General features: G+C 45.4%; 1 protein-coding gene across 1 annotated transcript; it reads right to left on the bottom strand.

Annotated features, from left to right (window-relative positions):
- Positions 1-1975: 1975 nt before the first annotated feature.
- Positions 1976-22360, bottom strand: igsf9b (immunoglobulin superfamily, member 9b). Its single transcript, XM_041936482.1, has 20 exons — positions 22300-22360; positions 18957-19163; positions 11110-11256; positions 9767-9918; positions 9468-9585; positions 8920-9061; positions 8321-8466; positions 7699-7841; positions 7459-7599; positions 7240-7356; positions 6993-7143; positions 6757-6898; positions 6505-6680; positions 6181-6419; positions 5942-6026; positions 5635-5805; positions 5436-5472; positions 3069-5172; positions 2251-2639; positions 1976-2138 (listed from the first exon to the last, which is right to left on the bottom strand). Exons 1-20 carry the CDS (start codon positions 22358-22360, stop codon positions 1976-1978), a joined length of 5031 nt encoding a protein of 1676 aa, XP_041792416.1.
- Between the last annotated feature and the right edge of the window lie 370 nt (positions 22361-22730).

Consider the following 22730-nt stretch of genomic DNA (forward strand, 5'->3'; position numbering starts at 1 on the left):
GGAGGCTATTTGAAGTGACCTGATATACGTACATATAAAGTCTCAACAGGGGAACGTTATTGTGACAGATAAAATGTATAAAACAGGAAATGAGTTCAGCAGGAAAATCACAGTGGCAAATAAACAAAGTCTTCTTTTAAATACAGTAAATAATGGTTTGGAGTACCAAAGTTAAATATTATGAACTGCCAACGTACAAAAAAATCAGAGTTGCCTAATCGTGTGATCTTTAAGTAGAATTACTCAATACTTCATATTCAGAGTGAGATGGAGGTGAAAATGCTCAGACTACCGTCTGACTGACAACACAGGCGACACCGCAGCTACAGACATTTCCACCTACAGATGGTATCACAGACCGACATTGTCATTAGCGTCCCTTTATTATTATTAAAGGGAAGTCTTTTGATGCATAAACTGGAAATGCAAACTTCATTATGTCGCATGCTGCTGCTTTTATAAAGCAGGTCATTCTTAACTGTCAGCCTATCCTAGTGAAGCGGGAGCATTTCATTACTCAAAGCAGCCCTGTGTGCCTGATTGTCAAGGTTGAAAAAAAAAAAAATCCAAAAATACAGTTGCGCAAGCTTCTTAGAAAAATAAATAATCCCTTCTCAGCTCCATTATGCAAAGCACAATGCAACAAGTACAACAAAAAGAACGTCATCTGAGGAGGCGCAGTCTGTCACATTTGATGGCATACAGCATATGGTAGTGTCTCTTTAAATTGCTTAATTTAGTCAACTGTAAGAGAGGATAAAAACTTTAAACAATGAGTTCTTTCACACGACATAGTTCCAGTGAGGTGTGACAGTGTCCCGGACCACAGTGCTGTCTCTGCTATTTGGTGTCTGTCTTAGATATACCTGTGAAAGACAAAGGGCAGTGCAGCATTAGAGAACAGTCCTGATAGGTTAACACATGTTAACTATGAACTGAGGAGCAGAGGTTTGGGCATGCACAAAAATCACTGCATGTGGATGATGCAGTAGCAGGCAAGAAAAGGATGCAGGCAGGCGAGCAGTGAGAGGTGGAAACAAGAGGACAGAGGTGAGAGGGCGGGCAGAACAACGGACCGAGTCAAGCTGCTAGAGCAGTGCTGAGCTGGAGTCAGAGCCTGAATCGTGGCCAGAGGTGAGGCAGGGCTCACGGGAACAGATGGATTCCTGAGCCCGCCTGTACTCTTGGTACTCCTGGCGGAGAGCGTTGAAACGCGCCTCGCTTAGGGAGCGGCTGTACTGGCAGCGAGGTGGGTTGGAAACTGGCGGGCTGACTGAGGGAGACGGGCCTGGGGAGGGCATCAGGGAGAGGAAATGCATGGATGGGCATGTCATGGGACAAGCTCACAAAAACAGCACAAAGGGCACAGGATGAACACATGCAGCATCACATCACATCAAGCATTACACTCATGCAACACCAACAACATCACACACATAATGAGAGAGCGTGAAAGAAAAGATCACCTTTCCGTCGCTGGTCCTGGAGGCCACCAGCTTGATCGCATCTGGGCTCCCCTCTGCCTCTCCGAACACCCATTTGTGACTGATCAAACCTCATGGCCTCCAGGACCTCCGAGTCCACGCAGGCATCAGCAGAGTCCCACTCATAACTCTCATCTACTGATGTGTTCCTTCTAACGAGATACACAAAACAAGTGGTCAGACAACAGTCATCAAAACAACAACGTTAATGTTATTTTGGCAACATGAATAAATCCCTCTGCCAAGAAGACACTCCAGTGTTTGCTGTTATCATCCAGGTGTGGTGGCGTTTCACCTTTTCGCTCTCCTCTCAGGCAGCTCCATCTCAGCTCTGTGCCGCTCGCTCTCCTCTGTGGTTTCGGGGGAGCTGAGGAGTGTAGGAGTGATGGACAGGGACTGTCGGAAGAGACCGGCGCTACCTCTGCCACTGCTCTGACTGGCATAACTGGCCCTGCCTCCCTCCCTGATCTCTGTCTCCCCACCCCTCCCCATCATCCTGTCTGGCTGTCTGTAACTCTCCCCCTCCCTGGGTGGGAAGGGGGCGTAGTAAGGAGAGGGCCAGCTGATGCCCCTGGGCAGATAGGACCTCGGAGGGCCCCTCCTGGGGTCCATGGGTCTCGTGCTTTCCCCTCTGGATCCTGGCCAGTGTTGGTACTGGGGGACAGGGATGGAGGAGGGCATGGGGACATATTTATGCTGGGCAGACCTCAGGGTATCTTGATAAGAGGGAGACCACCTGGAGGACTCGGGGAAAACGGCAGCTTGCCTTCGTGGATCGGAGGGTTCCAGCATCGGGGAGATTGAGGTTTGTCTGGGAGGGTACACAGAAGGAGTGAGGTAGGAAGGACTAGCTAAAGATCTTTGTGCATGGTGAGGCCTCTCTAAGCTCCCCATGCTGGGGCGTCTGAATGGGACATACTCCCTCCAGGAGGGGCCTGGCCTGGGCAGGGAAGATGGACTGCGACCCAAACTGTAGGACTTCACCCTGACGTCTGGGTTTGGGAACTCGTCCCAGTAACATTTCTCAGAAATATACGTCCTCGGGGTCTCGAAGTGCTCCCACCTATGTGAGCCTAAACTGATAGACTTCTTTAGGAAAGGACGAGGCTGTCCCATACCTGAGAGCGTCCGACAGGGGCCTATGCTTAAGGATTTCTTTAGAAATGGCACAGGGGCTTGACATATCCGTGATGCGATGTTATTAGTCCTACTGCCCTGAGAAGCTTGTCTTTGGGATTGCTCTGATAAAGACTCACTACTGTGTACAAAACTCTGTGAGTGTTTTGACACAATGTCTGCCATGCCTTTAGCTGCACTGAACAAGGTGTGAGCTGACCTGGATCCAAGTCTGGATTCAGGTCTCTCTGTGCTCTTATTCCCACCTCGAATTTGTGTTTTCTCATTATAAAGTTGCTTGCTAGTTTTTTCTGGACCAGGTGACGACGGTCTTGACTCATCTGGGAATCTCACTCTATGTGAAAAATCTCTACCTTCCACTTGGAAGGAGTGTTTATATCCTTGTTTTGTACTTGCATAAAAGTTGGATTCTGCAGCACTCGCACAACGAGTCGGTTCAAAGCAAACCTTTTGGCTTGAGCCTCTTTCCTGGTTTTCCTGAACATGAACCTCCCAGTTTTTAGGAACCACATCAGGTTTAGTCCCAGGGGATTTTTCTGTCTTTACTTCTGAACTTCGCCCAGCAGTGTCTGTGACTTCAGTGTCTTCCACAGGCTCATCTACGCTCATTTCAATGAAACCTGGAAGGCTAAGGTATTCAAGAATTGCACTTGTCTGCAGTGAGGACATTTTGGGAGATGGAGCTGCAGGCTTGGCCTTGAAGGACCCTGACATTCCAGGGGCAGAAAATTGGGACTGGTCACTCTCTACTTCTTCTACGAGAGTCAATGTTGAAATAGGACTGGGACTATCAGAGAAGAGGCATTTATCACTCCTCCTGGAGCGTGTTCGGACACCCTCTCTCTCTAACTCAGAGTAAAACCCAGAACTCCGTCGGTCATCCTCGGCCTGAGTGTCTTTTTCTTTGGCCTTTGCCCCTACTTCATGATGTTCATAGGGCAAAGTAGAGTAACTTGATGGACTGGGGTCCCTTGTGGCTGCGTAGTCTACTTCTGCAGTTCTCTCACGCTGATTATATGGAGCAGAGGCTGAACTTTCAGGCCTCTGGCTGTCAACTGACGGACCTCCTGCAGCTGAATCCCAGGCCTGAGTGCCTGCATAAGCGTATGAATGTCTAGACCTTGAAGCAACACCTCCATCCTGTGTGTTTTCCCTTAAACCCTGTTCAGTCAAGGACTTCCTGCCTCTATCTGTCTCTCTCTGGGGACTCAGTGACCTGGCTCTGTCTGGTGTTTGTAGACACAGGGCAGGGGGACTTTGTGAGGTGACATCAGGGGAGAGCATGGGGAGGGAGGTGTTCTGGGTGACTGGAGAGCGTGACGAATCAACAGCAAACGAGTCCTCTCTGGTTTCTCTACACTTGCGAGGATGCTGTGACCTGAGCGGTGTGGTGTCCCGGGGGGTCTGTACAGGAATGAGGCTGGTGACAGATGTAACGGGGCTAATGTCCCATTGTATGTGAGACGTAGGGAGCCGGTCCATGGGACTGCTGGTGCTCCCAAAGTAGCACGCCCTCCGATAGTCCGATACTCGACTTGTCTGACCAGAGGGCCTGTGTTTCTGTCTGATGGTAACATCTTGTGGCTTCCATACAGGCTCTTCCTCTGACTTTGGTGAGTCCCGCTGAGGACTTTCTGTCTTAGACTGTTGCTCATCTCTTCCTCGACCACGACCTCTATGATCGGCTGTATAGCTCTCCAGCTCCTTCTCCATTTTTTCCCTCTCCTTTGCCAATTGGACACACTTGTTGATGCTATCCCGCTCTAGCTCACTGTCCAGTTGTGAGACCAGGGTGCTGTTATCAGTCAACTGACTCTCCATAGGCTGGTAGCCTGAATGGAGTGGTCTGTCTCGATCCAGATGTTTAGATTTCTTGGCCAAAGTGAGGAACAGATCGTCAGCCTGGCCTGGCATACGGCACCTCCTGAGAGAATCACTGGGTTTTTTCTCACTGTTGTCTGAATAGAAGCTGGCTCTTTCCAGCAGGGCCTCTGAACCTTGTTCATCATCAGAGTAGAAGCAGCCATGACGAGAAAAGTTTCTGGCCATGGCTCGTACTCTTCCAGGGGAGGAGGGAGGTCTGCTCAGCTCTGGGACATCAACAGTGAGAGAAGAGTTCTTCCTCTCGTCCTTCTCTGAGCTCAAAATGCTTGACTTTGGAGAGTCCCTGAATGATGTCCTGTTGCTCCCTGAGCCACTTGCCCCACCATTAATTTGCAGGATGTCCTCCTTCAAGTTCTTCTTATTGGAGGGACTGGAACCCCCTTGCAGTGGTTGGACGATGAAGCGTCCATCTGGGCCCCTGGAGATGGACTCCAGAGCAGTTGGTGAGGGGGCCTGAGACCCTAGGTGACTCTCAAAGAGTGTGTAATGTGGTGGAGGAGACGAGTTGGACAGGAGTTGTTTCCGCTGGTCATGGTATTCCCCACGACTGCCTTTATCGAAGGACGACCGATCGGACTGCGAGGAGGAGGAGTTGGGGAAGAAGGGAAGCTGCGGGCACAGCTTCAGCTTCAAAACACTGTCTGGGCTGCGAGGAGGTGAGCGGGCGCTAAGAAAGACACGGACAAAAAAATAGCTTTAAACAACATTTCCAGTCCTGCAGATTCTGAAAAAATGTTTAAAGGTCGCAGAACATGATGAATGGTTGTTTTTACTGTTTCACCACAGTCTACTAATGGCTATGATAACCGTACATTGATTAAAAAGATTCAAGCTTTAAAAAAAATGAAAACACTGATAAGCAGTCAACACATTAAATTGTCTGTTACAATCAAAATGAAAACATGCATGTGAACTGATGAAGACACTCACTCTGGAGATGAGTTCTTCTGGAAGGCAGATGGGAGATCTAAGAAAAGTGAAGAAAAGAATAAAACATTAAACAAAAGCACAGTTGAAAGTCCGATCATGACAAAGTGTATTAAACATAGACTCAGAAATCAAACGACTGCACTGTGCGCAACTAAAAACGACAACAAGACATCTATAAATAAATAGGATTTTTTTTTACCGTGTCTTCTCTTTCTGCGCCGGCGCTGTCTCCTCTGACTCATATAGCAAGCTGTCACCAATGAGAGGATGATGGCCACAAACAGGAAGCACACTCCTCCTAACACACCAGCCAACAGGGGCTCAGGGATGACCTCCAAGAAACTTGGGCGCAGGGGGTAAATTTCCATCCCTGCAATCAGACCGGTAGTCAACAATGGTGATCTCAGATTCCATCGCTAAAAACATTTTGAATTAATTTTATCCAGTAATACACCGGAAGCGTCACTCGATATGCAAGAAATGTTCATCTACAGAAAGGCACTTACCGATGGTGGAGACATTGACAGACTCACTCGGTTCGCTGAGTACTTTGTTGCTACGAGACATCAGCCTCAGATCATAACTGGAGTCCTGACAGAAAGACAAATTAGGCTTTTCATTAGATAAATTAGTATGCTTGTGATTAAAGTTACTACATGCAACCAGATTGTGAAAGCAAGAAACACAGAGGCCACACTGACTAATCTTTCGAGAGTACATACGCTAAATAATAACTAATCATTACCCTTAGCAGTCCTTGTACAAGTAGTTCACTCTGATTGGCAGAGATGTTGCTGCTGAGGATGACCCACTGGCCCTCATCCTTGCGGGCTTGCAGCACATAGCCGGTCAGTGGAGAGGAGGGAGCCTCAGGAGGAGACCACTGGAGGAGAACGCCCTGCTCAGTCCGGTTGGCTGACAGAAGTATGGGAGGATCCAGGGTTGGGAGAGTGGTGATGGCTGTGGGTGTTTCTGTTGGCACAGCTGATAAAAAGACCCACTAAGTTCAAACTGACATATTCTTAAAGCAAAACAGCATTGTGGGGAGAGAGGAAAACCTAAAACAAACCTTGTGTCCGCACAGTAACAATTTCACTGAACGGTCCAGAGCCGAGTTTATTCTGAGGTAGGACACTGAACTGATAGCCAGTGCCAGCAAGCAGCCCGGTCACCAGCAGGTAGTTTTTGGATGTTGGCACAGGCAAAGACGCCCATTCATGTTTCCCTCTGGATGCCTGCTTGACCCTGGAAAAACAGTTCAAAACAGCCAAAATGAAGACAGACCAGACAGTCAGGATTGTTGTTGACAGCTGAGAACTGCATCGTACAGTAGGTATTCTGTGTTACTGACCATACAGTGAACTTCTGGGTGTATCCACCATCAAAGCCTGGTACCCAGGACACGTTGGCCTGGTTCATCTCCGTGGTGACAAATACTGAGGACACAGCATGAGGACTGGTGCCTGAGGAAGAGAAAAACACGCCTGTATGTTTAAACAAACAAAAGGTGTCACATATCAGCATATTAATTTGCAGAGAGAAGGTCAGCCTGCTCACCCAGCACCATGACCACAGTGCCCACACTGACAGTCGCTACACGATTGGTGGCCAAGCACTCCCAGCCCCCATGGTGATCTTTACTGAGTGGCTGCAGCAGGAGGGAGCCGTTAGCCAACACAGTGTACACGGAGCGAGGAGTAGGGCCAATCTGTGAGGACAGACAGCAGCAAGTTAAAATAAGGTATTAATAATAAGACATGTTTGTGTAGAGCCTCTACCGATCAGAGTGGAAAACCTCCTGTACCTTGCTCCATGTTATGTTTGGAGTGGGGTCTCCACTGGCCTCACAGGGGATGATCAACTCTCTGCCCACCTCCTGGAGATACTCAGGCCGAGGAGGTACCCGAAATAATGGTGGGTCCTGGAGGAGGGAGGGAGACTTTTAACTTGTACCCATGTTTAACTTTGTACACTTGTAGGAAAATGTTTTCTCTCCAACTAAAGTCGAGAGCGCCAGCCTTACCTGCAAAATGACCTGGGTGGGTTCAGACTGGCCCATGGTGCCATAGCTGTTATAGGCTGTACACGTGTACATGCCCACAGCATTGTCATTGGCTGTTGTTATAAAAACTGAGCCCTCCGAGTTCACTAACCAACCTGGGTACTGGACAGATCAAAGGGGGAAAGAATTATTTGTTGATTAAAGAGGCATGTGTGGCATTTTACTCTGTGAGACACATTGCATTTTCACTACATAGCTTACGTTGTCAAGATTCAAGTCGTTCCCATCTTTGGTCCAGTTGATATACAGCACAGGGGGATCAGCCTGGACAGGGCAGACAATGACCCCTTCCATGCCCGCAGGCAGGTATGTTTCCCGGGACATTCGGCCAACACGCGCAGGGTCTGAGGTAAAGTAAGAGGAACTGATCACAAAAAGCAACTAAAGGGGTGCTTTCCCAGGGCTTGCAGGGAAATGTTCACGTCCCCTGCAACCCTGACCAGGGTTAGGGTTATAAAAACTGAATGGTTGGTCTATGTAGCTAATTTTTCCTGGTCATGGCAACTGTACAGAGGTGAATTTTCACATAACTCACTCATTTAACTTATGTTAAACTTAAAGCTAAGCATAATTATGGGCACGGCCACTTTTAGTGACAGCTAGCTGCGAGGTTTCAGCAACCAGGCTTCATCCGACCTGTCTCAGCTGCAACCCACACTCCACCTCTTTGACCAATTTTGGATTAGCCAGGAGTTTGAAGTAGTCAGGCTCTGCAAAGATGGTGACAGCCAGAACTGCTGTCACTGAGCTTCACAATGGGTCCTCAGAGATGACACATAGATGACATCCATTGTTTTATAAAGTCAATAGATCAAACCCTTACGTTTCACTTTCAGGTGTGCAGAGGCTGAGGGCGGGGTCAGTATCCCATTAGTTGGGATGCAGGTGTAGTTGCCAGCATCCTCTGGGATGAGATTAGGGATAAGAAGTGTTCCATCTACCAAAACCTTCACTCTGGACTTTAGGGACCTAAAACCAAAATACACAAATCGTGGTGCAATTTAAGAAGTTATCAAACCGAGATGAAAACCAATTTTACTGTAATGAGAATAAAAATCGATTATTTAAGAAGGTTATTTACCAGAGCATGGAAAATATCACAATGATCTGAACACTAATCTCCTTTGTCTCGGGTTTATAGCGTGCTTCTGACTAAATGATATAATAGTCTTATAGATAATCTAATTAGAATTGATTGTATTACCAGCATGCTCTGGAAAAACGCCTAATTGATCTATTGTGTTTATTTAAAGGCTTCCTTTAAATATTCTTCCCAGTATTCCAGCGAAGTACACGAGGATACTGTGGCTAATTATGTCTGGGAATCAGGAAGTCATATTTTACATTTCACAGAAAGTGTATTAGGTATATTTTCGTTTCACTTCATGGAGTGCGTGGACACTTAAAAAGACCTGTACTCACTCAATATGGTAAACATTCTGTCCTTGTTTCAGCCACTGATAGGTGAGATTAGAGGGGTAAGCGTCAGCCTGACACTGCAGAACTGCATCCTGGGACATGTTGAGAGTGGTGTCCTCTGGGGAGATGATGATGATTGGAGGTCCTTTTGACAAGTTGGAAGAAAATATAATAGACTTTGATGTTAATATTTTGTGCATATAGTGATACAGTTAGTCAAGACCTGTATAACAGGTCAGTGTTGAGTGTTGATTGGTCATGATTCAATGTAACAGCAGGGGATGGGCTATAGGTGGCAGTATAGACTCTGTAACCATGACTCTCACACTGTTCACTGAGTTTGTAGTCACACAATGAGATCGTAAAGCCTAAGGCTAACATAATCTATCTGGATGGACCTTTTTGTCCCAGAAAAACATATGTAATTGATGTTATTTTCAAAAACCCAGTCCTGTGTCTCATTCACCTGCACAACACATCTCAACACATGCTTAAACATGAGATAAGCAGAGATTTTGTCTCTCCTTGGTGATTGACAGATGACCACTGACCTTTGACCTGCAGCTGTGTGGAGTGGGTCAGGTTCCCCTCTGTGTTGGACACGTGACATTTGTACACTCCTGAAATATTTCTTGTGACGGAGGCCAAAGACAGGGTACCATTGAGTACCTAAAAGGGGGCGGAGGATCAAACAGAAAGTGAAGTCGAAGGTAGATCATGAGGCTGTCGTGGAGAGGACAACAAAGCAGTTTGCTTCAAAGGAACATCAAAGCAACAACTCCTCCAGAAAATGCTAATTATAAAGTATTTAATTAAAACACTGCAAATGCCATCTGTTAATCCAACTCACTTTTATTTTTTCATGTTTCTCAATTTGGCTCTCATCTTTATGCCAGACAACAGTTGGTCGAGGGTTGCCATGGGCTCCGCAGCTGAGAGTCAGCGAGTCTCCGAGCAGAACCTCCACGAAAGTTGGTGGTGTCTTGATAAACACAGGTGGAGCTAGAACAAAGACAGAGCGAACTATTTATCTTTACTTACATATTCAAATGGGACGGAGAGGGTAATCAAGGCACTAACTTGACTTTGAGCACTAAATGCAAAAGTCATTGGTCAACCAAAACTATTTGAGTTGACCAAATAGTTGTGGTCGATTTGCTGCGGCTTAGAGGCAACACCTACTATACAGAAGATGCTCTAGGTTTATCTAGATGACCCTCAGACTTTTTCAGCAGTTTTATTTCCTCTGTGTGGAGAAGGGCAGTTGGTGGGTATACGTGGCTGCAACGTCCTCAACTGTTCACGAGGAGATTTATGGGTTTTCATGAGTAACTGTGTCAATATACTGTATTTGGAAAGTGACACTGTTCACATTTCCACAAATGTAAATGGAGCACAATAACTGAGATAACCACCAAACAGCAAATCCTACGAAAACTATCTGGACTGACTTTTATGTTTTTTGTAGTACAGTTATGTATTATTAAGGGGAGAATATGGACTTAATACTACCCTGATGGGACCATCCATTCTAAAAATATATCCACTTATTGAATTGGAAAGGGATTGGATCAAATATGTCATCACTGTTTCTGTGTATAAGGCTCTGTGATAAGTTCAGCTTTGGGATTACTACACATACTCTAAGGTAACATGTACAGTATTCTTACGATATTCACTCCATGAACTCATGTAATACTATTATGTGCAAGAGAGGTGTCCAGTGTTCATGCAACCTGATGCAGCACATAAAGGCCTTTCATTCACTGTCAAATCCCCACTTCACACTTTTAATGGAAGTCCTAACTCTACTCAGGCATAACCGGTGTGTGTGTGACAGAGAGTGGGATGTAGGTGGGTTAAAAAGAGCCAGATTTAAGCATTTAACCTTAATCTTAAACCCACACAATACATACATATGCTGTCCTGCTCCTGTTATCCTTGACAACAACTCCTACATTGACATCAGCTCACAGCAGGCTAGGCGTCAACAAAGACAAGATCACCGTGTGCACAGAGCGTCACACAGAACGCTGTGATACGCTGCAATAATTCTCAGGAAAATTCTGTTTGCCAGGACCTTCAGAGCCCCATCCAGGCTCCATGCTGTGGCTGTTCTAAACAAGGACAGTGCCAGTGATGAGCAACGAAAGGAGCAGCTCCAGAGACCAAAAAAACCCTGCAGTGCTGCACCTGTGATGGAGAGGAAGGTCCATGTGCCGTTTTGAAAGTCGTCTGTTTTGCTGTCCAGGAGCAGAATGCGGCATTCGAACCAGCCCTCGTCCTCCAGGGTCAGCCGATCCACCAGCAGAGAGGCACCCCGGGTCAGCGACACACGGCCTGTGGGAGGAGGGGTGAGGGTGGGAGTGTGAAGAGGAAGGGGTGAGAGACAGAGAGCGAGAAACGGTCAACACACACACATAGCCAGACAGGCCGAGTCAGCACATGCAGGAAGAGGGCTTACCATGCAGAGGACACAGGCATCCAGTGTCACAAAGGCCACAGTCAAAGTCAGACTTTATGCTAGCAGACAAAACCAAGCTCAGAGTGACATCGACTGTAACTCAACTGTTTGTAGCAAAAAAAAAAACAAAAAACAACCACATAGCTAAGATTTAGGGGAGGCGGTGGACAAAATATGCAGCTCAGAGGATGAGAAGTCAGTGGCCGAAAGTTTGAGTGCAAACACATGAATCACTCAAGCGATGATTGTAATGATACGCAAGATCACAGAAAAAGATGGTGTCCTGTCATTTAGGGCTTGGGTGGTGGTTATAGAGTGGAGAGATAGCACGAGCATGCCAGGAATATTTGGCGGCAGCTTCATTAAATCGCTAAAATAGAAGTTGTGGGACAAATTTATGGATATTTCATAGATATGAAGGAATGCCGTGAAAGAATTTGTGCAATGGCACGGTTAGTTGACCGGAGAGGGCGTCACTGTCCTTCACACTTGTCATACTTATGTAAGCAGACTCTGGGCGTCTGGAGGTAACAATGCAACCTTGTTGATGTTCCCGACTCCCCTGATAATGGAAGGGACTTAATGATATGTGATTCTGTATGAAGCTGAGCGAATGCAGCCGCTTTAAGTTTTCATGTCTGATGTCTCCCTGACATCAGTCTTGTATTGTAATAAACTTATATATTCAAGTAAGGACAACTTGAGCTGAACAAGTTTCTTTTCTTCTATTCATCAAAGTGAAGACTGCCCAGACGTTTTGCCACATCAGAAGTGTTTAAGACTCCTTTCCTCTTTTCATTTTTGCAGTTTTCAGCTTAAAAGGGATTTCTACAACAGATGCCTAATGAAACGAGTCACCTGATTTTGTTTATCAGTGAGGGACGTTTGGCAGAGATAAACAATGTGGAGCACGGCAGATGCATGCTCTGAACTTGTGTGTGAGCTAAACACCCTCAAAGACACACACACACTCACGCACACGCACACACGCACACACACACACACACACACACACACACACACACACACACACTCACTCCGCTCCCTCTCCGCACTTCTTACAACTCCTTGTCAGGCTTTGAAACTTGATCTGTTGGTTGCCTGGTGACTGCAGCCTGGTTTTCAGGGTACTGAAGTTACCCTTTCCCACCCACCCCCCTCCCTTTTATTCCGTCTCTCAATGAACTCTTTTTTTCCCCCCTTCAATCTCAGGGCTTTAAACGACAGGAGGATGCGTGCAGGGGGGAAACACACACGTTGCTCATACCAGGCCTTGGCCAAAGCAGTTTGAAAGTAAACAGGGGAATGTGGAGGAGTTTCCGGCATCACGTCATACTTGTTTGCAGATAACAAGTTTTTTAGATGATATAAGTAATGGCTGTCACACTCAATCCTTTGTGCAAGGTAAGGAACTACAAAAGGCAGCCTCTTCATTTGATCTTAAGGTTCTTCCCCAGTAGACTTATTGAATATAAGAGCAGAGAGTTATTGAATATCTGCAACCCTGAAGCAAAAGCATCACAAGAAACACAATATTCTCATTCTTTACACCAGTCTGCCTCCAGACAGCAGTGTCTGGAAAGCTATGAAATTCATTTAAATCTATATGCGGCCTTAAGACAGGGTGAAACACACACTTAGAGTAAAGACAGACAACAATGGCTAACAATTAACCCTGCATTCCTGACTGGGGCTGTTGCTGTGCTTAATAGTTGGGTTTAATGTTTGACTGACCTCCCAAAAGACAGACCAGCATTTGATGGGCGGCGCTCACTTAGAGGCACCATAAAATGAATGCCTCTCATCTCAGTCAGCATCGTTCAAACAACGGGGCAGGGCCAGGAGGGAGGAAATGTGCAGACAGATGATAACAGGTACGGGGATAACTTTAGGCATTTTCCTTTTATCTCTCTATGAGGGATCCTCCCTGAGCTGCCCATTTCCTATGCAGCCCTTTCCAATTGGATATGGAATTAACTGTCCACTGCAGGCTAAGAGGAAAAACACTTTCTCGTGAAAAATCACACAAACCCTCTTTAGCATACACCTAATCCGTGTGGCTAAATATTAAAGGATACTTAAAGATCACTGTGGCTAATAGCAACTCTGGCTGCCTGGCCATGTGCACTGATCTCGTGGGTTCAGAAGCACGTGGGTGTGTATACATGTTGATTTTCAAAATTTGGTGAGTGCCCTGCCCCCTGGGTCTCCACAGGGGAATTCTGGTTTTGATGTCGAACACTTAACCCTTTCCCGTAGCCTCCCTCTTGTCCATCACTACAAAGAGACGGCAGCCCCCACTCCTCATTCTCTCAGGTTACCATAGTGATGAGGGCAAGAAAAGCCCGGGCTGTAGGTTTAGATTTGAATTCAGTTGCTGTAGAAACCTGGCGGGGCCAAACGTGGCTAGGGGAGGGTCGATCACGGAGAGGGGAGGGTTTCTACTGTCAGAGATTTGAAGAATTACCGTTAGGGGAAAAATGCGTTTAGGTTGGGAAAAAAAAAAGAGAAAAGAGTCTTGTGTCACATCCAGCGGCACAAGAGGCAGAAAAGGAAGAGCGCGAGAAATAAATGAGAGGCAGAAACAGAAAGGACTGTTTTCCTTTCAGGCAGACGGACAAAAGGCTGACGCTGTGTGACAAATGTTGCTTTATTTAAATCTGAATGTTGCATCTTGAACTTGAACTGAAATCTCAAATGGCGCCCGGCAGGTGCTCCGCCCTAAAAAGGCTGCTTTTCTCTCCGATGGCCTGATGCATAGATACAATGCAAATATGCTGCAATAATTGAACAGGGCAGTTGAAAAATGATTAACCATATCAGTAAAAACCCATCCTGTTTTTCAACCAAAGAGGGATTGAGCAAGAGGTTATGGAGAGGTTACTTGAATTATGTGCATCGATAATCCACTGACAACCAATGAGAGGTTGACCTTTCTGACCTCTGTGCTCCACAACTCTCCAGCAGACACATTCATCACTCCCCCTGGTTCTACATTTCCACAATGTCCACGAGTCCTCCTCAAGAGAATAGCATCATTAGACGCTATGGTTGACAGGGAGGATGGCTGAAACAATAGCTGCTGCTCCTTTCTCATGTCCACCCTCCTCCTCCTCCTCCTCACTGTTTTTCCTCCAGCAGCTATCACATGACAGCTCCAGTCCATCTTAAAATGAGCCCTTGTTTCCAACAGGTCAGGCTGCAGTGCAGCCAAGGGTAGAAAATGGAAACGCTAATCCACTAGTGCTGTGTGAACCTCTAAGACGCACCCTCTTCATATGAGCGAGTCAGGTTCTCGCCCAGTGGGTGGCAGGTTAGGAATAACTCAGCTTTTAGAGCCGTGCCGCTGGCCAGGAGCTGGACTCGTCTCGCAGTGCCTGACCCCCCCCCCTTGTTTTTTCTTTAAGACAAGATTGATGAGGCTTTTTCTGCAAGTGAACCCACTGCAATGAAATCAAGCCGAGAACAATTTAAACCACATCAACCCACATAATTCTTGTTAATTTGATTTACACTTCCTTTTAAAGTATTACTGTTGTATCTTATGTTCATGTAGTTTTGTGGCTACATAAGCTCTGGGATAAGGCTGTTACTGTTCCACAGGAATGGAATCAACATGTGATTTTTGCATTGGAAGTTCCCACTGGTACTTACTGATATAGTAATACATGGGGTATACTGAATTACATGTGATACAATGGCAGGGGTAACTACGGAGGAAGACAGATTATTCTGTTTGCAGAAGCATCAGCATTGCTTTTCTTTGTGCATCCGTATGTGCATAAGAGAGTCCGGCAGAGGTGCATTGTGGGATGTGTTTTGATTTGAATACAATCATAAGTCTGGGACTGGCCCCCTGCTTCTGACAGCTCACCCCTCCCACTCCCCCAAATTTCTCTCTTCAATCCTCCTGTCTCTCTAATCAGTTTAACCCTCTTATGAATAGCTCTTTGTCGTGAGATAGATTACAGTTAACTCTGTCCCTCTCGCTCTGTCCGGCTCTGTTAACCCCTGCACCAGCAAGCACACACAGCTCACGTGCCAAAATTTCACTGCAGCGGCCACTCAACGTCCCGCCGGCATTAACCTTCGGACACAACCACAGAGCAAACTATTTTGAAATATGGAATTCAGTCCAGTGAGATTATGAGAGGCATTTGAACTGTTTTCCAGCGCAGAGCTTAGGCTCTGTTTCCTGCTCAGGATGAGATAACTGATGTTAATAATTGCTAGTTGCCTAAAATTGGCTTCAGTTACTCAGCTGGAATGCCCATCAGGAAAACACTTCAAGAATAATCCTCATCATTAGTGGACATCAAGCTTGGTAAAATGTCCAAAATACTGTGGGCAAAGCTGCTAAAAAATTAAACCCAACATCACTTATCATTAAGTGGTCATACAGCAGTAGATCTATGCAGTGACAGAAGAGACACAACACAACATTTCCACCTTTAAACACAATCTGATATGCACGTCCAGCACAGCACTGACTCTGATGCTTCTCATATGAACCTGACCAGTGACACACCTGAGGCATGAGGCAACAAAGCCTTTGTAATGACCTGCCGCTTTAAGCCATCTAGCAAGAAATTCCCAAGTCGCAGCCATCTATTCTTCTTTCACTGCGTCATTGTTTGCCCCACACCATCCTGGTCTAGTTATGGCGGAAAAACTGGTTGGATAAAGGTGATCAGTTTCACCTTTCAGCTGGGCTATTTTCTGCTTTTGGCATCGTCAAATAGGCAAAAGCTTAGTTGCTCAATATTTAAGTCCACTCAAGTCTACAAGGGGAAAGGTTATAGAGTTCACAGTTTGTGTAGATTTGAGTGTGTGTATGTGACCCGTGCCTTTGTGTGACAAATGCAGGCCTTAACTTCTCCAGTGTTCAGAGGTCGCACTGAGAGCGTGATGGAGGCCTGCTGAGACCGGGGGGGTTTGCCCATTGTCGTTCTAACCTCAGGTCGGAGTCCCCCGCTCACAGTCTCTCCTGATTTACTTCAGCACACAGGAGACATTTGATCTAACCCTGCAACAGTAAGCCATCCTGACACTGCAAGACTTGAACATATTGTCTCAACAAATACAACTCAAACAGACTATAATGGCGTGTCAGTCAGAGTTTATCCGGCTGTTTCCTCTTTGTTGTGAGTTGACTAATGTTCAGGCCTGCAGGGCATGCTGGGTGTGAAACAGAGAGGAAGAGGGACGAGGGGTACTAATACCTTCCTGATTCACTTTATGCAGACAAGAGAAGCTCTCTGAGACCTAGACAGACTGGTGTCTAAGGGGGTCGACAGAAGGACGCTGCTGTGCAGCAAGTGCAATCTCAAATACACCTGATATCGTATCAAAAAATGTTGGTTTAATGGACGACTGAAATAGTCATCCGAGATATCGCTTTGATTGTTTCATCTCAGTTTCTAAAAATGGCCAATAGCATCAGTGAGCTTGAGACAAAGCAGCAGACCAAGGACAGGCAGTGTTTTATGTTTTATTTTAGCCTACTTAAATGAGCAGCATTTGCATTGCAATGAGTCCACCAAAGCAACGACAGGAAAACGCTTAAATTTAATAATATATATTGAGCCATTATGCTGTAAATCCACCCCAGTTGTGCACGACAGTGCAGGTCTCATCCCTGCTGTCTTCTTCTTGATCTCAGACAAGTCAAGACAAAGATCAGGAAGTGGTCGCCTACATGACTGTCTTGTGGTTAAAACTGAAATCCCCCAACGTTTTAATTTGAGGGTAGAATACATTAGACCCACAGCGCTGACACGCTTCACATGCTGCCATCTGCCTCCAGTGGGAGGGGAGATATGAGGATCTGAGGCAGACAGGGCTAAAGCCCACACCAGACAAGAGATACGTGGATATGGCAAAATATTAGGGCATCCCAATCAGTCTTCTACTCTGAGCTACATCTCTGCAATGTTGTTTACTTCATTATGGCTGCTTGTGCATCAGATGACTGCTCCTAAACAATGACATGGTTAACGGCCTACAAGAGGGTTAACATGCCAAACACATGCAGCCCAACTGCCCAGCGGAGGCAGCCTGTTTGTGGTTCAGCCCCTGCAGACCTCAACTGTGGTTCCTGAGTTGTCAAGACACTGCAAACATGTTTCTGAATGTGAAGCTTTCATTCTCCGTAGAACCTCCTGTTGAAGTAAGTTCTAGTACGTCAAATGCAGAGGGCTTCCCTGCACATTTCAGTGACCTAGTTGGGACACTATGGGATTTTGGGTGTCCTAGTGGTCCTGTTGGCTTTGGCAAAGCAAGGGGAGGTTGTGATACCCCTCTTTGTCTTTTGTCCTCTGGTAGACAATGACAGGATTATAGAGCTCCAGCAAGAAAACTCCCATTATTCCCAATGCTTCATCCATCCTCCTTCCAGCACAACAATCTCCCCTTACTGGGTCACCCCTCAGCATACTAATAAAACACTGTCATCAGACCACCAAGCCCCCACCTACACTCTTAATCCCCTAATGCACAGCGTTACTGGTACCCCCCTTTTTCTTGCTCAGCTACCCCACCCCCCTTTAACTGCCTCCATTAAAACACATCCATTCTCGCCCTTCCCCTTCTCCCTGCAGTACAACTGCAGCCTCAGACACACAGACTGAGCACCAGCAGTAATTACAGGGATTGTGGTTTGGATGGATTACCTATTTGGGGTATTGTTTCATCCAAACTTCCCCTCTGCAAGTCTTCATAAATACCAGTGTAACCTCCTTATACCTACCTTAGCTCACACAAGACCGACACTTGTAACTCAAGACCTCTTTCCTAGAGCCATAACTGCTCTGAATCAGTCCACCAAGTATCCCCCATAAACTGTCTGACTGCCCCCATAATTGTCTGCCACAACTGACTTCATATGAGCACACGTTCTGCACTGTGCCACCAATAGCTAGCTATACAGTTACATAGGGGTCCACTCCTCTTCATTCTCTGTTACTGGCTGGACATTTTGTTCAGTATCCGCCTCAACAACACAATGACAGTTGCTGTTATTAATAACCTCTGTTTTTAGGGATTAATACATTAATCCACACTGTATATTTATGATGACTCCCCTGTACTGCACTGGTTTTGTTGCTGCTTTGCACATCCAAGCTGTGGCACTATTTTCTACTGCAGAACACTTTTTTATTGTTGTTTGTTTCTTTATTGCTATTCCAGTGCCATTTTTACCTTATTTGTTGTTTTTTTTCATCAAGTACAGAAGCTGCAAACTTAATCTCATATTTGTGCAGTGACAATAAACACGCTCTATTCTACTCAAGATAAAAGAGAAATGTCCCTAAAGTCTCCTGAACCATAATTAGAGATATCTGTCAATTGGTGGTCATTCTCTTGAAACCTTTCTGAAACAAACTGCTGCGACAGTAGCTCCAGAGTCTACTGAGAGCACTCAATCGTTAAAGCAATGGAAAAGAAGATTCAGTGAAAGCAAGGTCTGACAGGTCTGCTTTAGGGAGTGGACCTCCAAGGACCACATGTTGTTACAAATAAGTCTTTCATGCTTCTGAAGCGAGTGTGTAATTGAACACATCTGCATAACTCTTACCCTTGTAGTTTGGATGAACACGAGGAGCGTACACTCCAAATTTGATGAGGATGGGAACGTTGAAACCGAGGCGCACCCACTCCACCACATGCAGAGGGAAGAGATTTGGGCTGGTGGCGTCTTTGGTTGTGGGTGTGAGACTGCAGCTCAGCTCTGCAGAGCCCCCCTCTCTGGCATGAACCAACGATGCCTCACCTTGAGACACACCTGTAGAGACAAGAGCATATCACCAGGATAAAGCATGGAATTCACTGTGGACATGTGCACAGAAGGCAATAAACAGTAAAAATTGAATGAACACATAAATCTTGCTCTATAAGTGCCTGAGAAATATGGGCCTTTGAACGAGAGCTATGGCTGCCAGAGAGGCTGGATTAACCTCTCTGGAATTTTTTTTTTGGGTCATTAATTCCTCTGAAAATTGTTTGCTATGATGAGAACAGTTCGTAAAACATAAGCAGCAATATCTCAGGGGAGAGAGGAGAGAGCAGGGCCACACAGGCAAGAAGAGGTCAAGGCTCAGACAAGCTGGTGGGATATAGGTTGAAAGAAGTAACAACTGATGTATGAATGCCTATGTTGAAGAGGATCAGACGGTGACTATGACTCCCCCAGAGTGTTCCCTGTTAAAAGCTGGGCCATCAGAGGCCATGTAAAACAACCATGTGCCATTTGGTGACAAGATCGTATAGCTGCAAAGCCTGCAAACACACAGCAATCCCATTAGTGACACCTGGAGCAGCGTCTCTTCTCTCTCCCTCGCTGCCATGTGCTCACGTGGGTGTGTGCGCAACTGGGTGCCAGTGTTTGCTCTGCAACTCATCTGGCCTGGTGATTACTTTAATCTCGGAAGGGGGGGGGTTGTGGTGATACTTTGATGCAGGGCAGCAGGACCCTCTGCGCTCTCTCCAGCCGACCTCCCACCACCCCCTGGGGTACACACATGGTCTGCGGACCAGCACAATCAATCCCACCACCCCCCCTTACGAACACATGCACGCACACAGAGAAGCGTGCCTGGGCTGGGGGTAGTATAAATCCCAGATTGATCTAAATCCACACCCACAGATATTATTTAAGTTGGATTTTGGCCTCATTCCCTTTCGTCCATTCATGTGTATGCTGTAACCCCTCCTCTTCACTTTCTCTAATGTAAGGCAATGGGAGCTGTGCCAGATTCATCACGGTGTGACTCAGACTGTACATAGGCAGCTAAAGGGTAACATATGCCAACTGCTTTTCAATACTGTAACATGGGACACTGCGGGGGGGCAAGTTCAACATAGCCAGGTTTTATTTGCATGAGTTGACTTAACAAAACTTAAAACCACAGTCAGAGATAAGGGCTAGCATGGTGGTTATCAACTTTCTGTGTTAACCAAGATTTTCTTCATCAGGTTCTGTGTGTGTTCTCATAAAAAGGGGAGTTTGGTGCAACTTTGACTCTTTTTCTGCAAAAAATGGACTGATCGCTTGGAAACTACTTCAGTCAAGAGGAACAGGTTGTTATAAAGGAGAGCTATGACGAATATGAACAAAAATCAGAGCAAAAAGCAACACTGTGCTGCAAATGAGTCAAGAGAGGAATGCTGGCAGAAAGTTAATATATAACATGTATTTTACTTCTCAATGCACTCTCAGTGCCTCCTGTTTATTTCTAACATGACAATGGCACATTCACAAGCTCTTAAACGAATCAATTTTTTAATCGGTGTTCTATTAGCTGCAATACCAGCAGCGTAAAGCGGACTTGGCAGCAAATCAGGACCAAGCATGAAAAACGAATCCAAAATTGTCTATACATTCTGTGCCGTCATCATTCTTTTAGTGTATGTATGATATGCTTTGTGAAATTTAAAGTGCGAATATGACCTGCGCAAACACAGAAAATGATTTTCTGATCTAGCCAGTTTACAAGAGAGGAACTGCAGCTTCAGGCTCAACATACCTGCTAACCCATTAATCTCATTTTGTGGTACACCCCTGTGGTCTTGCTGATGTTGGTAAACAATGAACTTTTGGTGAAGCTTTGCAAACAAATGGCAGAGACAAATGGAGGAAAACAACTGTTTGTCTTACACTACAAACCAAAACAGCTCAATCAGAAAGTCTTATGAGAAATCAGACTTGTTTGACTATACAACATGATGCATTTCATATCATTTGCATAATTTCACTCTTCAGTATCACTTTATGCAGCTAGTAAAACAACCTACTTTGTGGACCATGTGTGAATGGCTTTCAACTGATTGTAAAAATGTGTACAAATTCAGACCCAGATTCTAGTCTGCAGCACAATTTGCCAAACTCATAATCCAAACCTGACATACAAAGCAAAAAGTGGCAGTAGCATAAATACTGCAATAATTTTACATAATGTGGTGAACGTGAAAGACACACAGCGACATGAAATGTTCCCTGTCAGTGTTTTACTATAATAATTAATATGACTGTTGCATCTGCTGTAGATGTTTAAGGCTGTGCTAACTGTCACTACTTTATATACTGTTGGCTACGGCCTTGCATTGTACTCTATACGATCACGTGTTTGCAGCATGGCTGACCTGTGAGAACCATGCATTTCTAAAAAAGCAAGCTTTTCATGAGCTCATAAAAACAGCCTGTTTGCAGCTTTGTGGCAATGCATTTTCCAGCTAATCCAAGAGGCTTTTGAAAGACTTTATTTAGCTGGAGGAGAATTTTCTCAACCTGTAAAGGAACACCTAATCCTTCCATTTATCACAAACATTCACATTCAAAATCACCAAATTTGGAGATACATGGTTTTCATTGGTTATGAACATTGTAATCTGAAAAGTAACTGTTAGTAAGTATCGTAACTATAGCTGTCAGACAAATGTAGTGGAGTAAAGAGTACAATATTTTCCTTGAAGATGTCTTGGAGTCGAAGTATAAAGTTGCATAAGATGGAAATGCTAAAGTAAAGTACAAGTACCTTGAATATGTGCTTAAGTACAGTACTTGAGAAAATGTACTAAGTTACATTCCACGACTGGTTTTAACAAGTAAGCATAAACAAATCTTCAGGAATATATTTTCTTGTCTGTGTCATAAAATCTGACAAAATGCTCAGCTCAAAAGATGACAGTGGCAGCAGCTTCAGATGACTTATTCAATTTTGGGAAATATTTTGAATGTCTTGATAATATAAATGTATTTTGTGAATTAACAGCTTGTCAACAGCTTTGATGAAGACAACTCAGTACTTAGGAGTGGCAGCAACCATTTGAGAAAAACTCCACAAGCTCTGCAAAGAGACATTAATTATGTAGATGCATTGTAAATGTATGCAATGGATCCATATTTGCATTAGCATACTTACTCAGCAGACAGATGGCTACAGCAGTGGTGACAGCCTGAAGCCACCGTCTCTCCAGTCCCATGGCCGTCCGTCACGCTCCTTCACACATCTCCCGACCTGAAAGAGAAGAGCACACATCGCGTTCACTCTTCAGAACACTACTGTACCATTCACAGATTCACCGCTGCACAAGGACATCCCTGACATCCCCCCTCAGACTAATGTAATCCCTGAAGTTAAAATCACCTCATAATCCAACTACTACACTACGTTCCAGATGCTTCTTGGTTAATAAATAACTGTATTCTTTGAAAACACTTAATCCTCTGGAAAATTGCATGTCTGTGCTGTTGGATTAAGGCAAATAAGCTATTCCAACAAGTGCTGCCCATACACAGGACATGAGATTGCTTAGAGTATGCATCCAGTGGAGGTTTGCCTGCATAGGCCAA

Source organism: Chelmon rostratus, chromosome 5 (genome assembly GCF_017976325.1).
Source record: "Chelmon rostratus isolate fCheRos1 chromosome 5, fCheRos1.pri, whole genome shotgun sequence".
In the NCBI taxonomy this organism is placed as follows: domain Eukaryota; kingdom Metazoa; phylum Chordata; class Actinopteri; order Chaetodontiformes; family Chaetodontidae; genus Chelmon; species Chelmon rostratus.